Consider the following 25,893-nt stretch of genomic DNA (forward strand, 5'->3'; position numbering starts at 1 on the left):
CTGGAAACTCCTCACCTCATCGCTCGGCTGAGTTTTTCGTAGGTCATGCTGTTGTTGTTCTTCTTTTTTCCCCACAGCTGAGCCACAGCCTCCGATTTCAAGAACCTGAAGATGCCCTCAGACCGGTCTTCCCACTTGATTAGCCCCGGATTCTTGTCTGGGTTCAGGAGGATGTCACGGATGAATTCCCATAAGTGAGTCCCTCGTGGATCTGAGGAGAGGTTGGAAAAGGAGTGTATCAACGGCCTAAGTCACGGCAAAGAAGGGGCAGAGGAGGCACAGAGTTGTGACATTTTCTAGCAAGTAGGACACATCCCATTTTCCCCTACCCACCAGCACAGCCAGACTTGGGAAGACCAAGTATCGGATCGAAACAAAAGGCATTTGAGAATGAACTAGCACAGGGCTTTAGCTTATAAATCAGGAGTCTGAGACACAGAGAATGGAAGTGACTTGACCGAGGTCACCCAATTAACCAGTGTCAAAGCTAAGACGGAGGCATAGGTCTCGGCCCTCCAATGCCAGGGAGAGTCTCTTCGAATTACCGTGGACAAATCGCTCAGGATTCATTTTAAACCGTTATTTCCCTGAAGAGCGAATTTCAACCACTTTCGTTTAGGACCTCAGCCCAAGTAAATCGCTCTCACCCGGCAACTGTGCTTTAGTCAAATGCGCATCGACGGGGCTCTGGAACTTTGACTCCTAGAATATATTGGGGCAAGGTCTTGTGGGAGTTGAGGGGGCCAATATGAAAATGAAGCAGCTCCTATAATAAGATTAGCAACCAAATCCCACTTGACTCCCACTAGACTTGGGCCGCACAATTCCTCCCGTGATTTGAGGTGCTGTGTTCATTCGATTCCGTGGAGTGATGTGGAGTACAGATAGTGAAGATGTCCGATTCCCTATCACTTGTATATCGCACCGTCTTGATTTCTTTCTGTGCCCTCTCCTCCATGTCTCTGATATTTCCTGTATCTTCACGAGGTTTGATTATTGGGGGAAATGCAACTTCCAAAGAGCTCTGCTGCATCTTCAGAGCAAACAGTCACCTCTTGGATCAATAACTTGACAGAGGTAGGAAGTCAAGAGTCAACAAAAGGGAAAAAAAAAAAATCTCAGCTGTTTCTTCCCACCCTTCTTCTCTTCCCACCCATTTTTCTGGAACGGGGGGAGTCACTAACCTCATGACTGCAAGAAGCGGTTATTCCTTTGGTATCTCAGTTTTAGAGCATATAGAGCAGCACGAGGAGGAACTCTCTGGCGGCGGTGGGGGGGGGGGGGTCCTCTATGTGAGAAACTGCTCACCCGGGCAAGCGAGGTCCCTACTCTCTCGCCCACACAGGCGGAGGTAGAAAAGTGGAGGCAACAGGCAGAGGCAATATTTGCCTAAAAATTAGCGGCCTCTAATTATGACCAACGTGAAAGGAAGGGCCAAGAGCCCGCCAACTTACTGTGCTTTTTGGTGTGGGACTTTGCAGGGTGGTCTTGGTCCTTTTTTATCTCGGGTGACTCTGCTAAAGGAAAAAACAAGAACTGTTTAATTTACCTCTTTCCTACAATCGTGATTTCCATTCATTCATCCACTCATTTAACCAATATTTTTTGAGCACCTAGTACATGCCTGGCACTGTTTGTATATGCGGTGAGTAAAACAAAACAGAGATGATAAAAACTATCCCCCGTGGATAAGGGGACCAGGAGGATGTGAGGGAAACAGTCAGCCATGCAGAGAGCTTATGGAAGAACCTGCTATGAATAAGAATAGTAAGTGCAAAGGCCCTGAGGTCAGTGTGTGTTTGGTACATGCACAGAATAGAAGGAAGCCAGTGCAACTGTGACAAAGGGGTAAAGGTTCAGGCTTGATGGGACTCTGTGGATTTTAGCTTTTATACTCAGATAAGAAGCCATTGAAGGATTTAGGTCATTGAAGTAAGTTGAGTGTGTGTGTGTGTGTGTGTGTGTGTGTTTCTTTTTTTACATAATATAAAACGTAAACATTTATAACAAAGAAAATGGCTTTTAAGCCAGAGGAGTGCCCTTTTTTGGCATGCAAAGTTACATTTTAATCAGCCTGACAAAGGGACCATTGACTGGCCTGAGCTCAGTACAGAGGGCCACCAGTGGACTATGGAAACACAGATTAGTTTAACAAATGACTCATTATGGTAACCCTTGAGAGTATCGCCAAAGAGAAGACAGCAGAGGCAGATCTGTGAAACGAAACTTCTTAAAAAGAAAACTAAATGGTCTAGCAGTACATGTACGCATGGGTATATGGAGTGTGTGTGTGTGTGTGTGTGTGTGAGAGAGAGAGAGAGAGAGAGAGAGAGGAGAGAGAGATTGGACCCCTCAGGTATTTGGAGGACCAAAGCAGATCTCACCAAAACTCTCTGAATCAGAAATCCACAATTTTAATACAGAGTAGTCTCTAAATGCAAGCCAATCCTGTTAAGGAACTGGGCCAGTAAAATGCATCTCTTCTGTGGGCATTACATCGGGGCTCCCTAAGCTAGGGTTCACTGACCCGTGTGGCCTTCAAGGGCATTTCAGACTGACTGAAACTGTATGCAAAGGGAGAGGGTTCTTGACATGCATTCAATTGTCAAGAGTGTCATCATTCAAAGAGTTAGAATAACCATTAGCTCCTAATTAAAATGGTTAAGAAGCATAGCTACTGTTTATTGAGCACTTACTATGTACCTGTGCTAAGCTTTTTACCTGAATGACCTTATTTACTTCACTCCATGACCCTATGAGGTGGGTACTGTTATGATTCACAGATTATAGCTGTGGTGGAGCTAAGACACAGAGAGGTCAGATGGCTTGTGTAAAGTCGCACAGCCTGCGAGGAGAGTCAGGACGTGAACACAAACAGTTTGAATGCGGAGGCTTCATCCCAACCACCACTCGGTGCCATTTCCAAAGATGGTGGCACAGCACAGATTTCACAGATGTCTTCCCTGCCGAGAATCAGGGTCAGTTCTATAATGCTCTAGCTGGGGGGGGGAGAAGCAATTCTGACTTGAGGATTCTGTATTTTCCAGCATGCATGGACACGTCCACCTATAGGAGCACCCGGCTTGTCACGACTCAGCGTTCCGAGCAGTTTCTCTGTAAGCCATGGTGGGTGGACGGGGATTTCACCAGCTCTGGTTAGCAGAGAAGCCTCTCACTCTGGTTAAGACTCTCTCCCCAGGCATTGCCGGCAAGAGGGCCTGCGCCTGACTTGGGTTTCTCTGAAATCTGGAAGGGCAAATTCACAGGAAATGTGAGGAGACTCCAGTCTCCCTCCCTGTAGGTTTCAGGGTGAGGTTGCAACATCCCATCAGGATGTGACAGTATTGCGACAGGCCTGGCACCCACCCCGGTTTCCAAGTGATACATCACTCTGACAGGGCCGCGTTGTTCTGCAGACAAAGAGTGGCATTTACCCAGGAGGCCACAAGCAAAGCTCATTTTCCAATGGCATCCAAGAGGGATATGGGGCCATTATTTCAGAGCCAGGGTTGAACTCAGAAAAACCCAAGTGTTTCTTGGCTTATTGGCCTCAATAATAATATTGGCCTAAATAATATTTAGGGGTTCCAAGCTGACATAGAGTCAATTACTTTGGGGGGAAGGTAACTTAGCGAATAAGATGGAAACCTTAGACCCTCTCCCCCGAAAAAATGCACATATGTGCATACTCAGGGAGAATCTGTGAACAACTTTAGGGGTTTAGGCTCACTTAGCAGTCTGTGGACTCTAGACTTAAAGACCCCAGACCAGACAGACCATGAGGGAGTTTCCTCTGTGAGATGTCAGCCATTTACCGAGACTGGACCTCTATCCAGCTTCAAGAAAAACTAAAAACAAAGAATAAAACAACTCTCCTAATAAAAGTGTTTCCATCATAAATAATACGGAGGACTGACTATACAGCCAAAGGCAAAAGGAAACTCGAGATTTCTTCCAGCCTCCTCTTCCTGTCCCTGGTGTGTGTGTGGACAAGCTGTGGAATCACCAACCTGCCTTAGCACTAAAGTCTTTTGATCTGAAAGCTCACTTTAATACGATGGCCTCTCCCCCTGTGTCTTCCCCTCACCCCAAAATAAAAGTCAAAACCTTTGAAGTTAGCCATGTGGTTGAGTGATTCACTCGTATAAAATAATGGCTCGCTCTGGGGAAGTTGTCCAGCTTGGCTTTCTCTTGCTCTGCTCCCAGGTACCTCAGGCCAAGGTCCAGTCTGGGCAAGGGCAGCACCAAGCCACAGGTGTGTGACGCAAGTTCCAGAGCATGACTTCAGCTAAGTCGCTTCGCAAGAAGTGCAGATTAGAAGCATTTGCATGTGATTCAGCTGTGAGCCATTTCTTTACGGGATATCCAAATGTCAGTGTTATAATAGACCGTGCCACCCTAGCTCTAGGCTCAACAAGTCAGTGAATAAACACATCAAGCCCGAGTTGGCATGATTGGCTCGAGGACTATCGGGCAGATCAGGAACACTGGCAGCAGCCATTTTGTGAAATGGGCAGATGACAGAGAAATCAAAACAAAGCCTGCTTCCCCACCTGCGTTTATCACAGAGGGCATCAGTTTATGTTGGGCCTCGCCTTCGCTTGGCTTGTAACTGGCATTAAAACATAGAAAGATATTTACCTGCACCCGATTTAATGGGAACTGAAAATCTAAAGACTCAGACAAATGACAAAGGTCTTTTTACAGGGGTTCGGCAGAGACTAAACCTTTCTGGAAGGAGTGGCCCCATCACACAAGGCTGTAATTCACTATCCCACTGGAGGGCCGTTCCTCCAAAGAATCTCCCAAGCCCAGACACTGAGCTGCTTCTTGCAGTAATGATTCTGGTAGAGGTCCCGGATTGTTTCGCTGCGGTTCCATCGTAGGATAGGAACAGCGGACGGGGGCATCCAGGATCAATGGAGGCAAAGGTGTGCAGATCTGCAAAGTCCATTTTTCAGGATGATTCAAAGGTGGGATAAGGGGACGGTGAGTTCCCGGTTACTGCAAATGTGAAAGCGGAAAGGGCCCCTATTGGTTCTGAGACTCTAGAAGATAAGGCAGGAGGCAGAAGAGAGAAGCCTGGACAGGCCGTGAGGGCAGGGGAGCTGTGACATGGCTTTTATGTATCCCAGGTGCCCGAAGACCTAACAACCTCTGAGCTTAGGAAGTGGTTTGTGCAAGTTTATTCTCAGCTGCCGTCTTTCGCCATAAGCCAGAGACCCAACCGGAAGGACACAGGAGGCGCCGCCTTGCAAAGCGCGAGAGGGAGTCAGAGTGCGACCGGATGGTTTCCTCAGCTCTGAAATCCTGGGTCTGGACTGGGTGGCAATGACTGCTGCAGAAATTTCCCCCCAATTGTTTCTGTTCCCCCAGAATGGCGAACCCACTGCAGAGCCTTTCCAGTGTCTGATCTATTTCCTAAGTTACACAAATCCTTCCGGTGACACATAACACTCTGGGCCATCAGGGGAGGGGGAAGTAGGGAAACGAATTGGCCTTCGTTCTTCACTTCAGTTCCAGATGCATTTACGCCGGCTCCCAGCTCTGTTTCATTCAAGGGGTTTGACCCGAAAACAGAACCTGAAATCTTGTTACTTCAGTTCTCAAACACAGTGAACAAAAGCAAAAAAAAAAAAAAAAAAAAAAAAAAAAAGGAGGGGGAGGTCAGGGGAGGAGAGGCCGTTTGATTCCAAGTTCTTCATTTAAATCCCAATTCTTAAGATGCCCCGAATTCAATTCCGGCAAAAGAGCAATTGACTCATGACAAGTCTAAGCTCCGAACCTCACAGACCCAAGCAGAGCTACGGGTTCGTACCCAGGTCAAGGGACAACATGGAACCCTCTGTTCACCTCCCCAGTTCTCACATGGCACCTGCCAATGTCCCTGTTTGTGAGGGGAGGGAGAGAGAATCTGAAAGCGCCTCTCCAGACTCCCAACAAACCAACCCCCTCAGTGGAACCTTGACCGAGAGCTAAGGGTAGCCCCCCAGTTGCATCCAATTTTAAGCAAACACAACTAATGTGAACGTAGTTCATATAAAGTGCAGGTGGTCTGACTAATCTGAGCCATCAGGGGCAGACTTAAAAACTGACCTGTGAAAACCAGGGTTCTAGAAATGTCCAACTGCCACCCTTCTACTCAGAGACCATCAGCAAAGGTTCGCTGATCTCTGAAGGCCACTTTTAGATATCCTTCCCCTAAAGTCAGATATCGTTTGTTGAAAATTAGATATAGCCTTCTTCCCCCATAACTATGCCCAAGTCTGAATAGTTTTATCAGATAGTTTCCCAAGAGCAAGTCCGTGTTGAAAAGAGAGGTTTTTGTTGTCACGAGAGGGTGGCTTGGTTTCACAGGAGACAAACACTTTTCCTAGAGGCTTCCCTGGTGGTCATTTTCGAGGTACAAATATTGGCTGGCAAGCAAGCCTCTTAAAAAGAGTAAGTCTTTTCCTTTCCTAGTCTTTTAACCAGAAAGACTCCATCCAGCAAAGTGGAAACCTAGGATGCGGGTGATTCTCATTCATTCTCAGTAAGGACTTGCAGGTGGCACACTTGGGCCCTGAGGTCAGGACAACTTACCGACAGGAAGGTGACCGGTGGTTGTCATGGAGATCTGGGCCCGGCAGAAAGTCTTGCTGTCCAACAGATCTGCGGCAATGAAAAGACAAAGGACATCAGGCGCCCCCACCTTACAATGTAACTTCGTGGCTGTTAGAAAACAGGGTAAAAATGTCAAAGGCCTTTAAGTGTCAGGGAGTTAGTTACCTACTGTGCTACCATAGCTGGTGTCATATAAATAGTTTTCTTCTTTCCAGGTGTTCATGACGGAAGGGTCTACAAAAGACGGAAAACGGGAATGGTCAGCAAGCATCTTCCCCTGGGTGATGAGTTTGCCTTTTCTAACTCCCTGCTCCTCAGAGAGGGGCGGGACCTAGTGGGTGGTCCTCACAGAGAAAGGGTAAGATTCTGTTTCTGCCACATGTAACTCACTTTTCTTCCAGGGTCCTGGGGGAAATGGGCTTTATCACGGCCCCAGCCAGATGTTCTATACCTGCTGCCTCTTTGGGGACATGAGACAAGTTACCGCAGTGAGACCCGGTCCCAGACCATCGCTTTGGCTTCCTGGGAATTTTTCCAGTCCGCACATGGCAGGGGCTGGGCTCGGGAGCCTGGCATTGTCTTGCATTCTACTAGATAAAATTCACATTAGGAAAAGAAATTGTTGGCGACAAATAATTCCTAATTAATGAGCGTCTTTTCCTAGAAATCTCTTCCTGGGAGAATTCATGTTTCCTTGCAGGAAGTCTAGCTAGTCTTTTTTTTTTTTTAATTTTTTTTTTCAACGTTTATTTATTTTTGGGACAGAGAGAGACAGAGCATAAACGGGGGAGGGGCAGAGAGAGAGGGAGACACAGAATCGGAAACAGGCTCCAGGCTCTGAGCCATCAGCCCAGAGCCCGACGCGGGGCTCGAACTCCCGGACCGCGAGATCGTGACCTGGCTGAAGTCGGACGCTTAACCGACTGCGCCACCCAGGCGCCCCAAGCTAGTCTTATCACGGTGTCTTTGTGGCTGAAATTCTGGAAGTCCCCCTCCAGTTGGATGACAGCTCCCTCCCCCCAGGATTTCTCCAATTATCTTAAGGGGCAACGTAAAATTCTCAAAACAAAACAGAGGAGAAGAGCGTGTCACCTAATCAAGCAAACGACTTTGGAGAGTGAGGCCCCATTGCCTCATCTTGGAAAAGAAGCGTGCTTCTTCCCCCCACCCCCACCCCTGCAGTGTGCTGGGTAAGCATGTCTGACTCTTCAGATTTCAGATTTGAAGGAAACTCCCGCCCACCTACCCCAAATGGAGCCCAACTCCTACACAACCCCCACGTCTGGGCTGATCGCCAACAGAAGCATTTTCTTTCCTGGCCAAGAGCTGTGAGACCTGGCAGGAGCTCTCACCTTGTCCCCACCAGGAACGTCCTGCTTTTCCCTCTTCACCGATGGAGGCTGCCCTCAGCTCCCCTCCTGTCTGGGTTCTGAATTTCAGGGTCAGGGTGGTAAGCCACTGGCCGAGTTTCATTTTGTTTTTATAGCATAGATGGCATAAAACCTGACTCACTGGCTAAGTCCTCCTGTTTACGCCATAGGGATTTAGCTGGTATTTTAGCTAATAGCTACGTGTTTGGCCACCCCAAGCCCAGTCTCCTGGGGTCACACCCTCTCTCCTTGTTGGGTCACCTCATACACCTGTTGTTGTCTCTGGAAACAAATTGAACCGAAAAGTTTTGGGGGGTGTTGCCCCCTCTTGAGCCTCTTCTCCCCTCCTCCTAGGGTGGACCTTCTTCTCCACCCTTTGGCTTAGCTTTTCTGAACTGGCAACACAAGAATGTCTGGATGGTCAAGGAGGAATTATCAAGTTATTTGGGCCCTCTCCAATACCAGCTGGCTCCTCCAGTGGGGCTCTCAGGTCCTGGTGGGAGTAGGGGTGGAATCCCAGCCTCTGGGACAAGTCCAGTGTCTGCCTCTAGGGCAATCAGGCCCAGAAGCACAGACCATCTGGGGAACCCAAGCGCTGGTCTCTGGGGGAGCAGGGGAGGGCAAGGCTAGGAAAACCTAATTAACATGCTTAGCAGCTATTGTTTTCTCTTTGCTGATGGGAGACTAGCCTCAAATAAAGAGAGCAAATAACGTGTGGGGTCAATTTCAGCCCCTAGGGACTCACAAACCACCCCAGGTCAAATCCTGTCCTCCGTGACTAGCGTGCAACCCTCAGGGAGGCCTGTGGCAAACTCGTCCCACAATCTCACTGACGTGCCTGTAGGGAGTGACCCTGGAGGAGCGGCAGCCGCACGATTTTATCGTGGCCAGTAGACTTTGGGGGACTTGCATAGGTCTCCCTGGATGGAGAGGTCATAGGCCAAAGGCCAATATGCAAGGAGCTCTGATTGGTGCCAGGCCCTGGGGCGCAGTTTCTCAAGGCAGCTCCTGCCTGCCCTCTGCAAGTCCTACAGACCGGCAGAAAGTCCCCAGGAGAAAGATGTGGGACAGAGAAAGGAGGGTTGACTGGTCAGGGGAAGAACAAAAGTAAATGTAGATACTATGAGATGGCACAGGCCACTCAGAGCCTAGAATAGTGTCTTTTGTCTAAAAATGCACCTGAGGCAGGAGTTGAGTTCTGCAGCTGCTCTTAGATGTCCCCCCAGGGCCTTCCAGAAGCTACAGTGTCTACAAGAGCACGTCTGTATGTTCCTCCTTTTTGTGAAATATACCCCCATCTAAAGAGGAGCGGGGAGGAGACACTGGCCTTTGTCTCTTCTCTCCCCTTGCTTCTTCTAACTCGGCTCAGCCCAGCGCCCTGACTCTCTTCCTACGAGGAGGCGGCCCCACCTAGGCTCTGCATTTTTCCTTGATCTTGGACCAGAGCCTGCATGGTGCCTTGACCAGTAGTGGGAAGCAGAGAAGTGTGGGCAGCACCAGTCTAGATCAGAAATAGATGGCAGTCACTGGTCCCAAAGGCAAAGAACGAGGTTCATGGTGGAGTGGCCCGCTGGAGGCGGCCAGGGAAGAGGCATCCTTGGGTTTCCTGCCATCACACTGGATCCGTCTGCTCCCACGCTCTCCTGACTCCCTCCAACTGTCCTCCCCCAGGGCTTTGCCTACCGAGTTGGCTCCCTTTGTCTGGGGCTACTCACCAGTTTGTTCCGTCTTGACAATGACATTGTGTGTGGACTGGAACAGGTCACTGCTGCACTGGCCTGTGAAGGACAGATTGGGAAAGTCTGAGCCGGCTCACGTGGAGCCAAAACTTAAACAAGCCGCAAAAGCTTAAACAAGGATAGAGCTGGCTTCTCGGAAGACCTTACGCCAGTCCTGCCACCTGTCCGCCTCTGTTGGCTTATGCGAGGGCGCTTCCCTCTCAGCACCTACAAACTTGAGCCTGGAGTCCCGGCCCAGAAAATCAGTAGCTAGGGCATCTACATCGGATGGAATTATTTGGCCTTGTACAGGGACGCCATCCAGTATGATGGAAATAGAACTTCAGAAGTCAGCGGGCCAGTTTTCCCACTAATAGCTGCGAGGCACTTCGCCTTTCTGGGTCTTGCTTTCGTCATCTGTAAATTTAGGGGATTAAACTAGATAAAGTCATTAGATGGCCTCTAAGGTGCTTTCCCCTACTAAGATATGATACAAAATGAAAACAAAAATAGGCTAGAAACCATTTTGACTGGCTTGATTCTTCTTTGATCTTAAATGTAATGAAACCCATTTGATTAGATTCAATCTATGAGGTATGTCCACATAAATGAATACCAAAAATAAACACACACACACACACACGTGAATGAGTTGAGTATGTGTGTCCTCTCCAGACAGATTTTAAATATCTCAAGAGAAGAGGTCATACCTTTAACCTCTCTGACCTTTGGGTTTCCCGTCTGTAAAATGGGTACAATGTTTAGTTTTTGTCATAAGATCATTAAATGAATCAAGTCACTTAGAGTGTCCGGTATAAATAAACACTCAAAGAATATAAGTTAATATAATGTCTACAAAAAGGCGAACAAGGAAACAAAGGGAAGAAATCTGGTGATCAGGCACTCAGAGGCACCAACAGAATGCAGTGGGACCAGACAAGTCATAGGAGGTCAAAGATGGCCGCAGCACCTTCGCTCTCTGCCTCCCAAGCCTGTCTGCCTTAGGTTCCAATCAGGGCGAAGCTTTAAAGGAGTGGATTTAATTGCAGGTAGGGAGGTAAATATTTTTAAATCTTCAAGTGTAAGTCTGCTCCTTCTGAAGATTCCCGAGGGTTATTTATAGAGCCTTGTTTGGTCTGGTTCTAGTAAAAGAAAAATGAGCAACCGTCTGTGTGAGGTACTTGGGAAGAAGGGAGTGCCCGGGAGCTGGATGAGGTCATCCAAAATGGCCACCCCAGCTGCCAGCTTTGAGGCCAGACCCTGGGTCCTCCTCAGTGTTGGTAACGGCTGTCACAGTCTGACTCTGCTTCAGAGCCCTGGAACTGACGCCTTCCCAAAGTTACAGCTACCTGCCCAAACATAGGTTCTGCTAAGACAGACATGCCCGTTCTGATGTGGACAGGCCAGCTCGCAATTCCTACAAGTTACTGCCTTCCAAGATGCCCACGGTTCTCAGAAGAGCTAGGTTTTTACTGGTATTATCAGGAGACCCTTATGTCAGTGTCAAAGACATTCTGCAAGGTGAGTTGTCTGCCCTAGCGTGTCTGATGAGCCAGTATGGAAGGTGTGTGAATAAGCTATCACTGATGCACAGTGTGCGAAAGGGTAGCCTGCCTGTGTTCTAGGCAAGGCTTCAAGAAAGACACATCTGGGGCGCTAGGGCGGCCCTGACTCCGGAAATCGCTGCAGAAACATCCCACACGTGCGCAGACTATTAGTTCTAACCCCACTTCTCCCCCTTTTTTTGAGTTTCAGATCTTTTAAGAATCTGTTGAAATACCGCGAGCCATCTCGTCCCCAAAACACAAACATAGACCTAATTCTGCATTTCTTCTTACCCCCCGTAGGTCCCATGTTAAGAACCTAGGTCCAGAAGTTTCAAAAAAAGAAAAAGTATCCATGATGATCTTAACAAGCAAGTGATCGGGAATTAAGCTATTGAAACCTGCTTGCGAGGGAAAGAAGAAAAGGTTTTCTGATGGCGAGTCTGTGAATATCCAGTTTAAAAATTAACCAGAAGGAGAAATGAAATGATCTTGGGTTTATATGGGATTAGACACACCTGGAACCCTAGACTTTGTGCCTATTCTCTCGCCTCCTTTCTCCGTCCCTCCCTCAGGACCCAGTCATTTGGAGGTGAGACCGTCCTCTGATGTCCCTGACAAGGAGCCCTGCCAGCTGAGGGGTCCCTGCTCGCTGCAGCCGGCTCCCAGAGGGGTAGACAAGAGATAGTCACCATTCCACTTGAGATGCTGCAGGTTGCTGTAGAGGAGCTGGCCCGCCGTGCCCGCCGCCCGGGTGAACTCCTGCAAACTCATGCTGCAGAGATGCTCGCCGTTGACGTCGAACTCCTGGAAAGGGATGCAGCTGGCATCGAGCTGGTTGGTGTCCAGAAGGTGCTGGAGCCACTCCCACACCTGGTACTTGGTCCAGTACTGAGGATGGACCTCATGCCACTGGCCTCCAAAAAACCCGCTGGAAACTGCAAAACAGGAGGCGGTCCCGTGAGCGCCCCGTGGTTCTTCCCGGACATCATCTCGGACACGAGATGCACCGCCGGCTGCCAGGCGTCAGCACCGCTACAGTCAGGGGACGGCAGCGTGGGGGCTGGGGCATGAGACGGGCCCTGGAGAGGAGGCTCTCAGAAACCCAGTCCTTTCCTCAGTTGTGGCAGGGGCTGATCGTCAGCCTCCCTGCCAGTTCGTGTCCTCCCTAGTATAACACTTACCCCTGGGCACTTCGTGAGCACACAGACTTGACCTGAAGTACTCTGAGATCATGAGCTCATTCCCACCTCCTGCAAAGTGCCATGAAAGCTAAAGTGTCGCCACAGTGTCAGCAACCTAATAGCCTCTTGTCCACACCCACACAGTTCCCTTCCTCTCTTTTCTCTTTCTCTCTCCCACTTTTTCCTCTCTGTTACGCACGCACGCGCGCACACACACACACACACACACACAAATTCAGACCGTTTTCAACCAACAATGAAGCCTGAGAATAAGGTTCTTTTCTCTCTGATACCTTTGCTTCTCCCCAGAGTGGTCCAGACTAGCCATCTGCTAACGGTGCTGATATACCCCTGCCCCCCATGGATTATTACAGCCTCTATGACGTCACTTTCCTACTCAGCTACCCTCAGTGGCTTCCCATTATTCACCGAAATTAAGGGCAAAACTGACAAGTCCAGCACTGGGGCTCTTCAGTAACTATTGTTCAAGCGATCTATCACTTCTGAAGGTGTTCCTTGGGCCTGGTTAGTATCCTGCCAATCACTCCCTGTTGAAGTCCTACCCAGCCTGCATATGCTGGCCACCCCATAAAAGCCATCACAAATCCCCCCAGCTTGCTGCAAGGGCTTGATGTCCCCTGAGTCTCCAGGAGATGTGCTTGGCATTTCTCCCGATGGCTGTTGTCATGTTCTGCTTTTCTTCACACATCTCTAAGTTCTGCCTCATCCTTCTTTGCAAATTGCAAAACTCAAGGTCATGGACTCTGTCTAACTCATCTTTGTATCTCCTACCGAAAGAGACTCAGAGACTAGGCCATCGTAGGTGGTCTCTCTCCATTTCTTTGGTGGAATTTGTTGCTGAAGAAGAAATCACGTAGGACTCTAGACGAGTTTGAGGTGCATTCACAAGATGGTTAAATTAAATACCAGTGAAGAAGTAAAATTCATCAAAGGCAACAAATATCACTGACCTGGATGTGGGCTAACCTACCGCATCTGTGACTCTCTTGTCTCACTCAAGAGAACCTCACAAAGTCACCCCAAAGTCCTGGTCCTTGGCGGGGGGTGGGGGGGTGGATGGAGAGGGTTTTTTTTCTATTTCTTTGGTGGAATCTGTGCCTGGGGACATGGTAATAGGGCTGAGATCTTACAGTCCCCTTGAAAACAGAGGTCAAGGGGAGGAGCTCTCATCCAAGAAAAACGAGGGACAGGGACAAGGGGAAAACACTGTTGTAGCCCACCAAGGTGAAGGGAGTCTGACTGAACATGGCACACAGATACTCCCACAAACTGAATGATGGACCAACACGGGAAAGCACAGCGCAAGAAAACCATCTCTAATTTGTTTCTTCAAAGGCATGCTAGGTGAGTACTTCTCAAACTTTAATATGATTGTCAATCACCAGGGAATGTTGTTCAAATGCAGATCCAAATTCCATAGATCTAGGGCGAGGCCTGAGTTTCTGCATTCCTAACAAGCTTCCACAAGATGATGATGATGATGATGATGATGATGATGATGATGATGGTGATGATGACGATGGTCTGTGGATACAGTTTGAGTGACAAGCAGCTAAAGAGCTCCAAGGGTTTGATTCCCTTAATGCTGTTTGCCTAGCCCTCAACCCCTCAGAAAGGCTGAAGGGGGAATGTTTCACCCCGTCTGAATTCATCCCCTGCTTCCAGAGCCCAGAAGCATTAACAGCAAGAGATAGAGGTCATTTAGGTACGAAGGTGACTGCCACGGGTCATATCTACACTCATAGTATGTGCTTCACTCTTTACCCGTCATGGCCAGACAAAAGCAGCCCTAAACCCTCCACTGGGGCCCTGAAGGGGAAGCAAATTGTGATGGGGAACAAGGACAAGGATTGGAACAATCTGGTCCCAAAATTTAATTACACAGAAATATTCCCAAATATACAAACATGCAGAGCTTACACTGGCTCTTTCCACGTCCCTCCAATTTTTTGGTGTCTCACAAAAACAGCTGTTTCGGGATGAGGTATATTTTTGTGGCTCCCTGAGTCTTTGATCTTTTTTTCCCCAAGATAATTACTCTGCTGTGACAGTATAGCTCTGAGTTTACAAATAAGAGAAATAACTCTCAATAACCCGACAACAGGCCTCTCCGTTTCCTCTCCCAACTCCTAGAATAAAGGATAGTTCTTGATATTGTATCCTATTAGAACTTGGGAGAACCAGAGAGTTTTGTCTAAAGATGGGTTCTCCCCATCTGCCAGGGGACTCATCCGATTCCTCAAGTTTTAGGAGAATCCCTGAAAATCCCATAAGTTCAACTCTTGTCTATTATTCAACTGACCCCTGTCAATCATGACCAGGGACTGGGACTTCTTTGGGGCCCCTAAGTTCTATTCCCTGCTAAAAAACACTGCCCCAGCTTTCTCCAAAGCACACAGGAAGAAGGCTGTCCTAATCCGGGGTCCAGACTGGGGATGCCAAAGACTCTCCAGGCTGAAGAAACTTCCTACCCTATCTGGAATCCTCCTTTGAGGTCCTCACGAGGAATCTGAGGCCTGCATCAGAAAATGCCACTGCCCGGAAAGCGCAGCAGTTCTGTGGACAGGTGGCCAAATGAGGGAAGGTCACCTGACCATGCTTCCCAACCCTGTTTGACTGGGGTTCCAAACTGAAAGGGGTGGAGCTGCACTTCGATCAACCGCTGGTTGGAGAACACAAGCCTTCCATTATCCTCCTGTTCTGCTTCTCCGGATGTGCTCCCCGCAGACAGCACATTTCCACATCTCCGGAGGACCAAGAGCAGCAGATTCTCTTGCAAGGAGACTAGCAGCCAGTTTGGGGCAGGAGAGGAGCCTGGAGCTCCTTAAACCCGCTGCAGTCTGATGCACGGCAGTCTGCCTTCACGGTGGGGGGTGGGGCCTGATTCAGCTACTGTCTTCATCCAGTTCACTTCTACAGTAAGCCGTGGGCTTGATCCCCAAACCCTCCGGAAGCCGCATCAGCAGGCCCTCCCTCTTCGAATCAATCGGCTCCAAATGAAAGCCCCAAAGGGAGACACGTGGTCCCACAAATCTCTCCCCTTACGAAGGCTGGTCACGGAAGATGAAATAGAATAAGCTGCTGTAACCCTGTCTTCCTTAAGTTCCACGCTGCCACACAGCGCGCGCGCGCACACACACACACACACACACACACACACACACACACACACACACACCCTTTTCTCTGCTATCCTATCCTGATACCCCAGCCAAACACTGTTAAAAGCTTCCCTTTGGGCATATCTTCTACCACCCTCTCTGCCAGGCTGCCTTGAATATTGGGAGGAAACAATGGAATATCTGGAGCCGGCTTCTGTCTGGAGCCCCAAGAGCCTATGGGGACCTCCAGCACGCAGTTTGCTCCATTTCCCCTCGTCCCCACACCCCTGCTGAATAAAACCTGCGTTTTTCAAACATTAAGTGGAGAAACGAAGCGTAATTAAAACAGAGGAAAAAGCCCCACGGGGCGTGACACTGACGCCCACTTGGTCCCCTTACCATTGCACGTGGGGTAGCTGTCTGTCCAGGTTGGCTGCTGGTGGAGGAGATTGTTGCTGGGGTTGAGATTCATTACACCACTTCCTTCCAGAATCATGATCTGTAAGGGGATCAAACAGTTCATTCGGTCAGTGCCTCTCGGACAAACGTCATTTGGGAGCACAGATCATAGAGTTAATTCAGGAATTAAAAAAAAAAAAAAAAGAATTTGTCCTGCCATCCACTGCCTCCAAAGCACGTTACCACAGCCCTTTCAGTAAAAGCAAAACTCACTGGCAATTAAAAATTTCCAGGTTCAACTTTCATATGCATGAGGCAAGTTTTTACAGCCACCCATTCATAAATGAATAATCTCTGATCAGGAATGAAGCAGGAGGAAAATGCAATACCTGCTCACAGGGCGAGTCTGGCCAGCAGCCATGATTTTTTTTTTTTTTTTTTTTTTTTTTTTTTTTAAAAAAGTGAAAATGCCAAAGAGATTTCATGTAAAGTGAAATTGCAATCAATAAAATCCAAGCCGGTGGCGGCATAGACCCGGCACCTGCACAGGCCCTAGGATCTGAAATCAGACGTTCACAAGTCCCAACACAACTGAGCAGCCCTGCACTCGAACACCTAACCGAGTTTCCTCAGTGTAGATACCTGCCACAGCCCGTGTCCACGTGTCAAAGAACTTCAGACGTAGGTACTTAGAGCTCCTCCAGTATTTGGCTCCATGATAATGTCAGGAATCCCAGTAAAAATTCTGACGAGCTTTCTCTCTCCTTTTAGAGCCCTGAAGAATACCACGGGCTTGGAAACTGACCCGAAGGTGGCTCTCTCAGTCTCCTTTTCTCAGCAAAGGACACAGGAGAAGAGCCTTTCTCTCATGGGGAACTGTTTGGGTTTTTTAAACAACATAAATATTCTACACTTTAGAACAATGCGTCTCACCCCTTCGGCGTTTATAACATTCCCTATTCTCAAGTCGGACGCTCTCCTCCTTTTAGACCCAAGCCCTAGAAGTAGGTTCAGTCACTCAAAAGAAGAGCGGCCTGTTCCAGAAGGCAATTGAGCATGACCCAGGGCCTGTAAAGATAACTTGTTCTTTCTAAAATGTTGGGGTGAGGAGGGGAGGTAGCCTCATAGCAGCGACTCATGGAAAATTTTCTGCCTGTTTTAGGGAAATCATATCCTTGGGTGTCACCAACATCCCCCAGATTGAAATCGCTCCAGTAGAGAGCTTCCAGCCCCCAAACCCCTTCCTCCAACTTAGCTCCTACTCCTCCGGTTCTAGGTAGGGCTTCAGAGGGGAGAAGAGGGGGTCTGGAAGAGGCATAAAAGTTTCATTCGCATATTGATTCACTCAACAAATATTTACCAGCCATACAATGGGCTGGGTACTATTCCAGGCACCAGGGACAGAGCTGTGACTAGGAGTCAAGCTAGGCCAAACAGGAACATTCGTGATGAGTATTAACATCATCATGGCTGTTTGGTAAATAACTAGGCCTGAATCCAGCCTAAGTAGAAAGTAGCAAAAGAAATATAGAAGAGAATGGTGAGCACCACAGTAGACCAGGGGCCGGGAGGTGGGCAGAGCCGGGATCTGTGTGGTGGCACCATATACATGAGGTTCAAAGCCAGAAGGAACAGGCTTGATTCCAAGCTCTACCCCTTACCGGCCGGTTAGTATTAACTCAGACAAGTCACTGACCTCTCGGAACCTGTTTCCTCACAGGCAGAACGCAGATCACCAGACCTACTATGTGCGCTGGCTGGAGATTGAGTTTCTATACCTGGAGCGGTTGGCACAAATTAAGACACGGCTATATGGCAGGTGTTATGAGGAGGAGAGTCACTCCCCCCCCTGGTAACCCAAACCAGAAACAGTCTTGGGCCTCAGTTTCCCTGTGCAAAAATTTTAAAAAGGTGACTGAATCGATTCTTACGTCCCCTTCCAGAAACCTCTTTGCTTCTCTCTCTCAGAGAAGGCAAGCCCTCTTCTTCTTTTCCCATTGAGCTTTCTAGAGCAGTTGCCCTCAGCTAAGAAATCCAATGGGCGACTTCAGGGCAAAAGAAACCTGCAGGCCCCCAAAGGGGCAGCTGGGGGAGGGAAGGGGCACGGCCAGGTCTCCTGTTTGCTCAAGGCTGGGCTTGTTCCTCGCCAGCATTTGCTCAACCACAAGCAGTAGAAAGGTTACTGTTTAACCCTGCAAGAGCCGAAGCTCAGGGCCCAGCCCATCTGCATGGAGGGATCGGCCCTGCAGGGCTGGGGTGGGGGAAGTCTTCCCTGAAATTCTTTCACAAGGGTTTGCCTGCAGGGCTGTTTCAAAGTGGCTGTTCCGTGGGACCCAGATGTGCCCTGGGCCAACCACCAGCTAGCTACTTCTCGGCCAGCTCAGGGTTTCTGTTCACCACTTACTTCCCCCAAATCTGGAAGGCAGATTGATGTGAGGGCTAAGCAACCGGGCTTTAGATCTGGGGAGAGTTGGGCTCAGATCCCGGGTCCCCTGCTGTGTGGGACTTTGAGCAAGTTCCACGTCTGTCTAGCCAGAAACTTTCTGATCTTCACTTTCCCCACCTATAAATTGAGAACAGTCGCAAACTCACAGGGCTGAGAGAATCAGATGAGGTTGTGCATGTGGAAAGCTTAGCAATTAGTAAAGAGGGATCCCATAAATACCACGGGACGACGCAGGCCAGTTCTCCACTCGTGACCAAGTGCCCACGGCCCCTTTCCTTGGGACAGGCATCTTTTCTGTCTGCAATCCCCTGACTGCATCCAGAACTATTCAACCCACAGGGAAGCCTTTAGGATAAGGCGGCCACAGCTGCCCCATTACCACCTGCCCCCCTCCCGCCCCAAGAGGCTCCTCTACCCATGAGCACTGCTGCTCCTTGCTGGTACCCCCTTTGCTAGGGAAAGCAGCCAGAACAGAAAGGGGCCCCCAGCATTTGTTCTCTTGTGTTTTACGGGGCGCAGTAAATGGTTACTACTCATAAAAGAGTTTATGTGTCTTAACCCTTACTGAGTCAGAGTTCACTTAAGCTCACCCAGGCTTATGAGGGAAGAAGGTCAGCGTCTCCAACCCATCATGGCATGCTGCCTGGGCAGTGCCCTGGAGGTGGGCACAGAGGGCCCGGGGCTAGCATAGCTGAAGGACTTTCCCCAAGTTCTATTCCCTCTGAGGCCCAGTTCCTCGGGTGGAAAATGAAGACATTTGCCCCCCACCGACAGCCTCCCAAGAGTCTTGAGAAGATCAAATGAGATAATAGATAATAAACGTGTCTTGAGAATTGTAAAAAAGCATTACTATAACCAACTCACCCACACTCCCATATACTAATATAGACTTTCTATGGTACATGGTGATTACTTTATGGGGTATAAAAAGAAATCCTTTTAATTACAAAGTAGGGGGATTATTTAATGTTCCTCTTTAAGCTTCCCAGTTTACCTTCAGCATAGCTTTTATTATTTCTTTGAGAAAATGTATCGTGTAGATACAGGTAGAGACTTTGGAACCTTGGAGGTGTGGGTTAGAATCCAGACTCCCCATCCGAGGCCATGTGATCTGGAGTATGCTAACCTTTCCAAACTCAATTTCTTCTCTGGCCTCAAAGGCGGCATGGAGGGAAATGCTGATGTCCTGTGTTGAAGGATGAATAACCCAATGGAGTTAAAGCTGTCTGGTCTGGCACAGTACACGTGGCCTCAATGAAAAATCAGTTCCTTTCCCCTTCTTTAAGTATCAGTTCTGAAGATGTTTCTCGAACATAGTTAACTTCTTCCGAGGTTGGAAAAAGTAAATTCAGAGCCTAAATAAGAATGACTCCACCTTTCAAGTCAAAAGCACGTGGAGAACAGAACCCACCTCTCTTCATCTCCAGCTCAAGGTGGGGGGGTTCCGGCAACTATCCTCAGCCAAGTGCTCTGGGTGAAAAGCAGATTTTCTCAAGTCTGCCTGAGACTGACATCCTGGGCTGGGAATGTTCTATGGCTGCCCTGGGCATTGTAGGGTGTTGGCTGCATCCCTGGACTGTAGCCATTAGATGCCAGATGCAACCCCTTCCAGCTTCCCTCCCCCACCCGCCCCCACTCTCAAAATATCCCCTGGGGCCAGATAACCCCCAGTTGAGAACACTACTTAAAAGAGAGCCCGTGGAGGCCGGCCGCTGCAGCTCAGGCTTTGATCATGCTGGTGTGGCGACCTTGGGCTGTCCCCTAGCTTTTCTGAACTGCTGTGCCCTCTCCTGGGAAAAAGGCCTGGCATTTGTACCTGCAGCATAAGTTTGCTAGAGGATTAAAAAAGATAAGGGGTTTTAAAGCCCCTAGGGCAGTGCTTGGTACAAATAAAGAGTAATTACCTCATACACACACACACACACACACACACACACACACACGCACGCACGCCTGCACGCGCAAGCACACAACCTGTGAATTCTATTTCAAACCCAAAGTGGAACGAAATGCGGATTACCCAGAGGGTTTTTCCATCTGCATTCTCTTATCCCTCCCTTCATGAGCAACAACAACTGGAGAGAATGGTATTTGACTCTGTGCCCCAGTGATTGCCCAGACTTCCACATCTACCCAAGAAATCACCCTCTGTGCAGCAGCTCCTTTCTTTCTTCTTTTCTTTTTTCTTTTTCTTCCTTCCCTTCCCTTCCTTCCTTCCTCTTCCTTCCTTCTTCCTTTCCCTTCTCCTTCCTTCCTTCTTTCTCTCTCCCTCCCTCTCTCTCTTTCTCTCTTTCTAAATTGTTTTTATTTTTAAGTAATCTCTACACCCAACACAGGTCTCAAACTCACAACCCCGAGATCAAGAGTTGCATGCTCCACCCACTGAGGCAGCCCGGTGCCCCCTGCGCAGCATTTTCTAAGACTGACACTTCTGGAGACAGAAGTCCGCTCTATATTTGAAGAGGGAGAGCCAGGCACGCTACCCAGTAGACCCTGTACAGATGAGTACTTCATGCCAGGCTTCCAGCCCGGACCTATTCAACCTTAGGCATCAACTGCCCTGTAAATGATGAGCCACTAGCATTTGGTCAATCCAAAACCCATTTCTGCAGGGAGATAACACTGCACTGTGCCGGGGTGGCCACAGCCCACATTGATGGGGGAGAGACAGGCCACTTTCTCCTTCCCACTTCGTCAATGGGAAGATGCAGGTGAAACGCAAACCCCCACGGTGCCCCAGTTGCTAAGGACTAGGACCACTTCTGTGCCAGTCAGATGTGCAGACGAGTCACTATCTTCCCCCGGTCCTCCTCCAGGCTTTCATCAAAGGCTAAGTTCCTATCTGGTACCAGCTTGACTGATGTGTGGGTTAAATGAGAATGTTTCCAAAGTTCTCACATATTATCTCGCACATGGCAAGTGCCCCCAAAATGTCAGCTATTGTTCTAAGTTCTGCCCATGAGTCTCTCGTTAAACTGTGTTGATCGCCTTGCGAGGACATTCTTGGGGTCAGGGTAGATCCTTCAGAGGCAGGATAGTGTAATGGTTGGGAGCTCTCATCTCTGGAGTCAGACAAACGTGGTTCGAATCCTGGCTTTGCCAATTTACTAATGGGGCAAGTTTGGACAAGTTATTCAGCTTCTTTGGGCCCTAATTTTCTCGTTTATAAAATGAGATGATATGAAAAGGGTTGTTGAAAGACAAAATGAGATGATGCCTGTAAAATCCTTGGAAAAGTGTTTGACACATAGTAAGTACTCGATAGATGTCAGGTGGTGTTTATAATTATTATTATTATTATTATTCTTTATCGTGTGATTACTGTTGTTTTACTGCATCTCCAAGGAGGAAATTGAGAGCCAAGTTCATTTCAAGCAAGGCTTGTAACTTCTACCATCCATACAATGCTTTGCAATCCCAGGTTGCCAGCATAGTCAAGTCGAGGCTGGATCTCCGGCCTCCCCACCTCCCATTTTGGACTGCTCTATGGATGCGCCATCAGGCTGAGCTATGACCAGCATCTCTCAGCCTCTGCTCACAGAAGCTGTGCTCTGCCCCTCCGGGCATGGTCCCTGCTCAGGGACTAAAAGCCATCCCTCCTGTTCCTCCTTCCTCCTACCAGACACGCCATGCTGCCGGGAGCAGTGGGACAGCACAACCCCACCAGCTCTTCGTTACCGCCTTGGCATCGTACTTCCACACACCAGTTGGTTTGCAGGTGCGGAGGAGAAGGGCAGGAGCTCCTGGAAGACCGTGGCCAGAGGGCTTCTCTATCCTACGGGGCCCGTTGGCCCAAGGCATGCTCGGTTACTGCAAATCTAGGATTTGAGTCTCATAGGGACAGAAAAGCAAGGGGAAGGAGGCACGGCTGGGACTCTGGCAGGGAGCTGGAGCCATATACCTTAGAACCTAGAAGGTTCTGCCCAGTCTTGGGGCTCCTAAGAAGACCAAGCACTGCTCAACTGATTTCTCTTCCTTTTGTTTTCTTACATGTTTATTATTTATTTTGAGAGAGAGAGAGAGAGAGAGAGAGAGAGAGAATCCTAACCAGGCTCCATGCTGTGAGTGCAGAGCCTGACATGGGGCTCAATCTCACAAAACGTGAGATCATGACCTGAGCTGAAATCAAGAGTCGGGTGTTCAACTGACTGAGCTGCTCAGGTGCCACTCTCTCTTCTTAAATATACATAGAGAACCTGCTAGCAGAGACAAACATGACCTAGTTTGGGCATGCTCATCTGGAGGGATGTAGGTCTTTCGATCCATGGTGTGGCTACTGAGATCTAGGACCGAACACTGTAAAATAAATAAATAAATAAATAACAACAACAACTATAGTATAGCCCTTAGGGCTTAGTGAACATTTAAAATGTGCCAACTCTATGATGATAGTCTTAAATGCGTTATCTCAGTCAGTACTCACAATAACCCTATAAGGTATTATGTCACCTAACAGATGGCCTATCTGAGGCTCAGAGAGGTCAGGTAACTTGTTCATGGTCACACAGGTTAGCAAGAATTGGAGCCAAAAGAGAATGGAAACTCGGACCGTCCAGCAATAAATCTCTGGGAACTTAGCCGCTTTCTGCTGAGAAGCGCGTGTTTGGCCAGAAGACAGAGTTGCTTTCAACCCCTCCCCCCTTTCCATACAGAGTCACAGCATTCTCCCTGTGCCATCTGGGGCCTCACACCTTTATTGAGCTTCTCCAAGGTTCTAAAATTCTCTGGTCCATCCAAGCATGCCAGGACCCCCAGTGAGTCTCTGTCTTCTCTCTTGCCAGTATATCAGAGAGAGCCTTCAGAATGAAAGAATAGAAAGCTGCTTTCATTTTGCCACTTCTACAAGATGCTCAGGTAGGAATGTGTTAGTAGCCTGAAAACTGGGCCATGACAGCCCTATAGCCATTAAAACAGATCTATGTATATATACGTATCTATGCGCACACGCACACGTATATATGTGGATATGTATGCCATCTATATGAACATGTATACACATATAATATAAATACTCTTTCTATGACTCAGTAAAGTAATTTGTATTTTATATTTTGGAAATAAACTAGCCCATAATTATTTTCTTCCTCTGAATGAGACCTCAGGACAAAAAACATGGTTTGCTCCTGCTGTGAGGGTGAAAACACACTGGGAGCGATCAGAGTCACAGAGTAGATCTGAAGCAGGGCTCGGCCTGCATTCCCTGTCCCCAGCCCCAGAGGACTGAAGAGTCAAAGTCATGGTCTGCCCTCTTCCCAACTCCTTTATTCATTCAACCACATCATCCCCGAACTGCCACAGAATTGGCTGCCTCGTGGGTATTTTTACTCCTCAAGCCAGAGGAGCAATTAGGCATTTTAAATAATTACTTTTGTGATGACGGCGATATTCAGACCATTCTGGGTCCTTAATCAAAGTTACCAGCAGGTGAATTCACAGCATTTGCCCTGAGGATATTCCACCAGCTTCCTGACTTCCTGTTTCAATACGACTGTCATTTCAAAAGAACTACTCCCAAAGAGGAGAAAAGAAAATTCATGTACGTGTGAAATTTAACTGAATGTAAGACAGGCAATAATTCAGGTTTTCCAAATGAATCAAAATGTGAATCAAGCTTGGGGAATGTATTTGATCCTCTTGGGATTACCTCACAGGTAATTTCATACCCTCATAATGTGTTTTGAAATAGACATTTCACGTTCCCAGGGGCAATATCTGAAGCATTATTCCTGTGCTTTCAAGCGTTTTCATGAGTGATGATGCAGTGTTGGGAAGTCAAGTGTTGATCCATTATAGATACACTTTACTGACTGTAAGCCATTTGGAAATATACATATCATGCTGATCTTTATCATTCTTGGTGCCAGACTCATACAAGATGCAGAGACTGACAGAGGACAGGCACCAAAGTTGATTAAAAGATTGCCTTATATGACCTCCTGGGCCTTTATCAATCCCTTTCAGATATGACAAACTAAGAATAGGGCAAGCTTTGAATCTTCAAAGGTCATAGAGCCTTTGGAAACTAGGGCTCTCTTCTCCCAAAAATGCACATTCACACCTTGCTTTGCATATATTTTTGTGGGTCCCAGGCCCTCTAAAGACCACTGACTCCTACAGATCTCTGTATGCTATGGATCTTTAAGAAATCTCTCTTATACTCATGGTAGATTGAAATTTAAAGAAACCTTTGTAGTGGAGTCAGGGCCAGGAGACAGAAGTTTATTCTGACACATGAGAGAAAGCCTGAGAGACTCTATTCTTACCCTCTTACTTGGCACGGACGTTACCCTGTTTCCCTACGGTGATAACAGGAAGAGCCCCACCAACCCCCTCCATCGGCAGTTGAAGTAGGAACAAGGCTTCATTCATTCTGGACCTCTGTTTGGCAATGCAGTAAAGAATTCACCATTTTCCCCACACCCTGAACATCAGTATCTGTCTCCCTGCTAATCCCCTTTCTCCAGTCTAAAACCAAATGATCATAAAATAGAGAGGAAACTGTATAGCAGAAGAAAAACAGGCCTCACTTCCTATTACAACCACAGGTGTCTACACGTCTTTGGAAAGACCCAGGTGTGGAGACTAGAGCATCCACGGCTACTCCTAGGACGCTTGTTTTCCAACCAGGCTGAAGAGGTCACACAGGTGTCCCTCAAAGTTTGGTCTATAGACCACCCGTATCATCATCACCTAAGGAGGGCTTAAACTTAAAGTTTTCTTGGGTCCCACCCCAAACCTCTGAATCAGAATCTTCATTTTTAAGAAGCTCCCTTCACCAATCTTTAAGCAATATTACGGTTTAGAACTTCTGGTCCTAGACTCACTACTTGTCTCCCCTCAAATTTTCACAACAAGATAGCTAACTCCGGGAGATATTATCTTTGAAGGGAACACCTCGGAGTGGAAATCCTCTCAAAGTGAGAGATAACGCCTGCAGTCCAGAGAACTCAAGCTCCAAGCCACCTGTGGAGAGTCTATCACATTATTTGCTAACTTGAAATAAAGCAGGCCCTAATGCTCAGTCCTACTGAATTGTTAAATTCAACAGTGCTCAGCTATTCACAAGTATGAGCCTTTGAAGACCTGAACCAACAAACCTTGCCTCAGAACATAGCCTTTGCAGAGGATTTAGATGACGATCGCTTCCATCACAAAATCTCATGGCTAGCTTACCCAACCCACTCCCCATCTTAGGCTTTCAAAAGATTACTCAACCACCCTAGATTTGAGGCTTCATACCCAAGAAAATTGCTGTCTTAGCCTTCAGTGGCAAGAAATGGTCATCAAGAAATGCTTGTCTTGCTAATGTACATATTTACTCATCCCCTTCAGTTAATATACATTTATGGAATGTCTACTAGGTGCTGGGCACTCTGCTAGGTGCTGGGGACACAAAAATGAACAGAACATAGACGCTGCCCTCCCCTGATGGACTATTCAGCAAAGACACCACTTCCGAAACAATGGTAGCTCTTTCCAAAGTCGTCTGAGCTCATTCCCCACCTCC

General features: G+C 48.0%; 1 protein-coding gene across 4 annotated transcripts in view; it reads right to left on the minus strand.

The window, feature by feature from the left end:
• EHF (ETS homologous factor) overlaps window positions 1-25,893 on the minus strand; it is a 40,416-nt gene that overhangs the window by 3,839 nt on the left and 10,684 nt on the right. For 3 of the 4 annotated variants that reach the window (XM_040495472.1, XM_040495470.1, XM_040495473.1), the window contains exons 2-8: window positions 15,941-16,040; window positions 11,928-12,173; window positions 9,689-9,751; window positions 6,769-6,837; window positions 6,583-6,651; window positions 1,455-1,517; window positions 16-211 (exon numbers count right to left, since the gene is read on the minus strand). In XM_040495472.1, the coding sequence (XP_040351406.1) occupies window positions 16-211; window positions 1,455-1,517; window positions 6,583-6,651; window positions 6,769-6,837; window positions 9,689-9,751; window positions 11,928-12,173; window positions 15,941-16,037 (803 nt within the window). In that variant the 5' untranslated portion in view covers window positions 16,038-16,040. The remainder of the gene's footprint in view (window positions 1-15; window positions 212-1,454; window positions 1,518-6,582; window positions 6,652-6,768; window positions 6,838-9,688; window positions 9,752-11,927; window positions 12,174-15,940; window positions 16,041-25,893) is intronic. The other variant, XM_040495471.1, reaches the window with a different exon arrangement.

Source organism: Herpailurus yagouaroundi, unplaced genomic scaffold (assembly GCF_014898765.1).
Source record: "Herpailurus yagouaroundi ecotype Mexico unplaced genomic scaffold, PumYag 187, whole genome shotgun sequence".
NCBI lineage: Eukaryota > Metazoa > Chordata > Mammalia > Carnivora > Felidae > Herpailurus > Herpailurus yagouaroundi.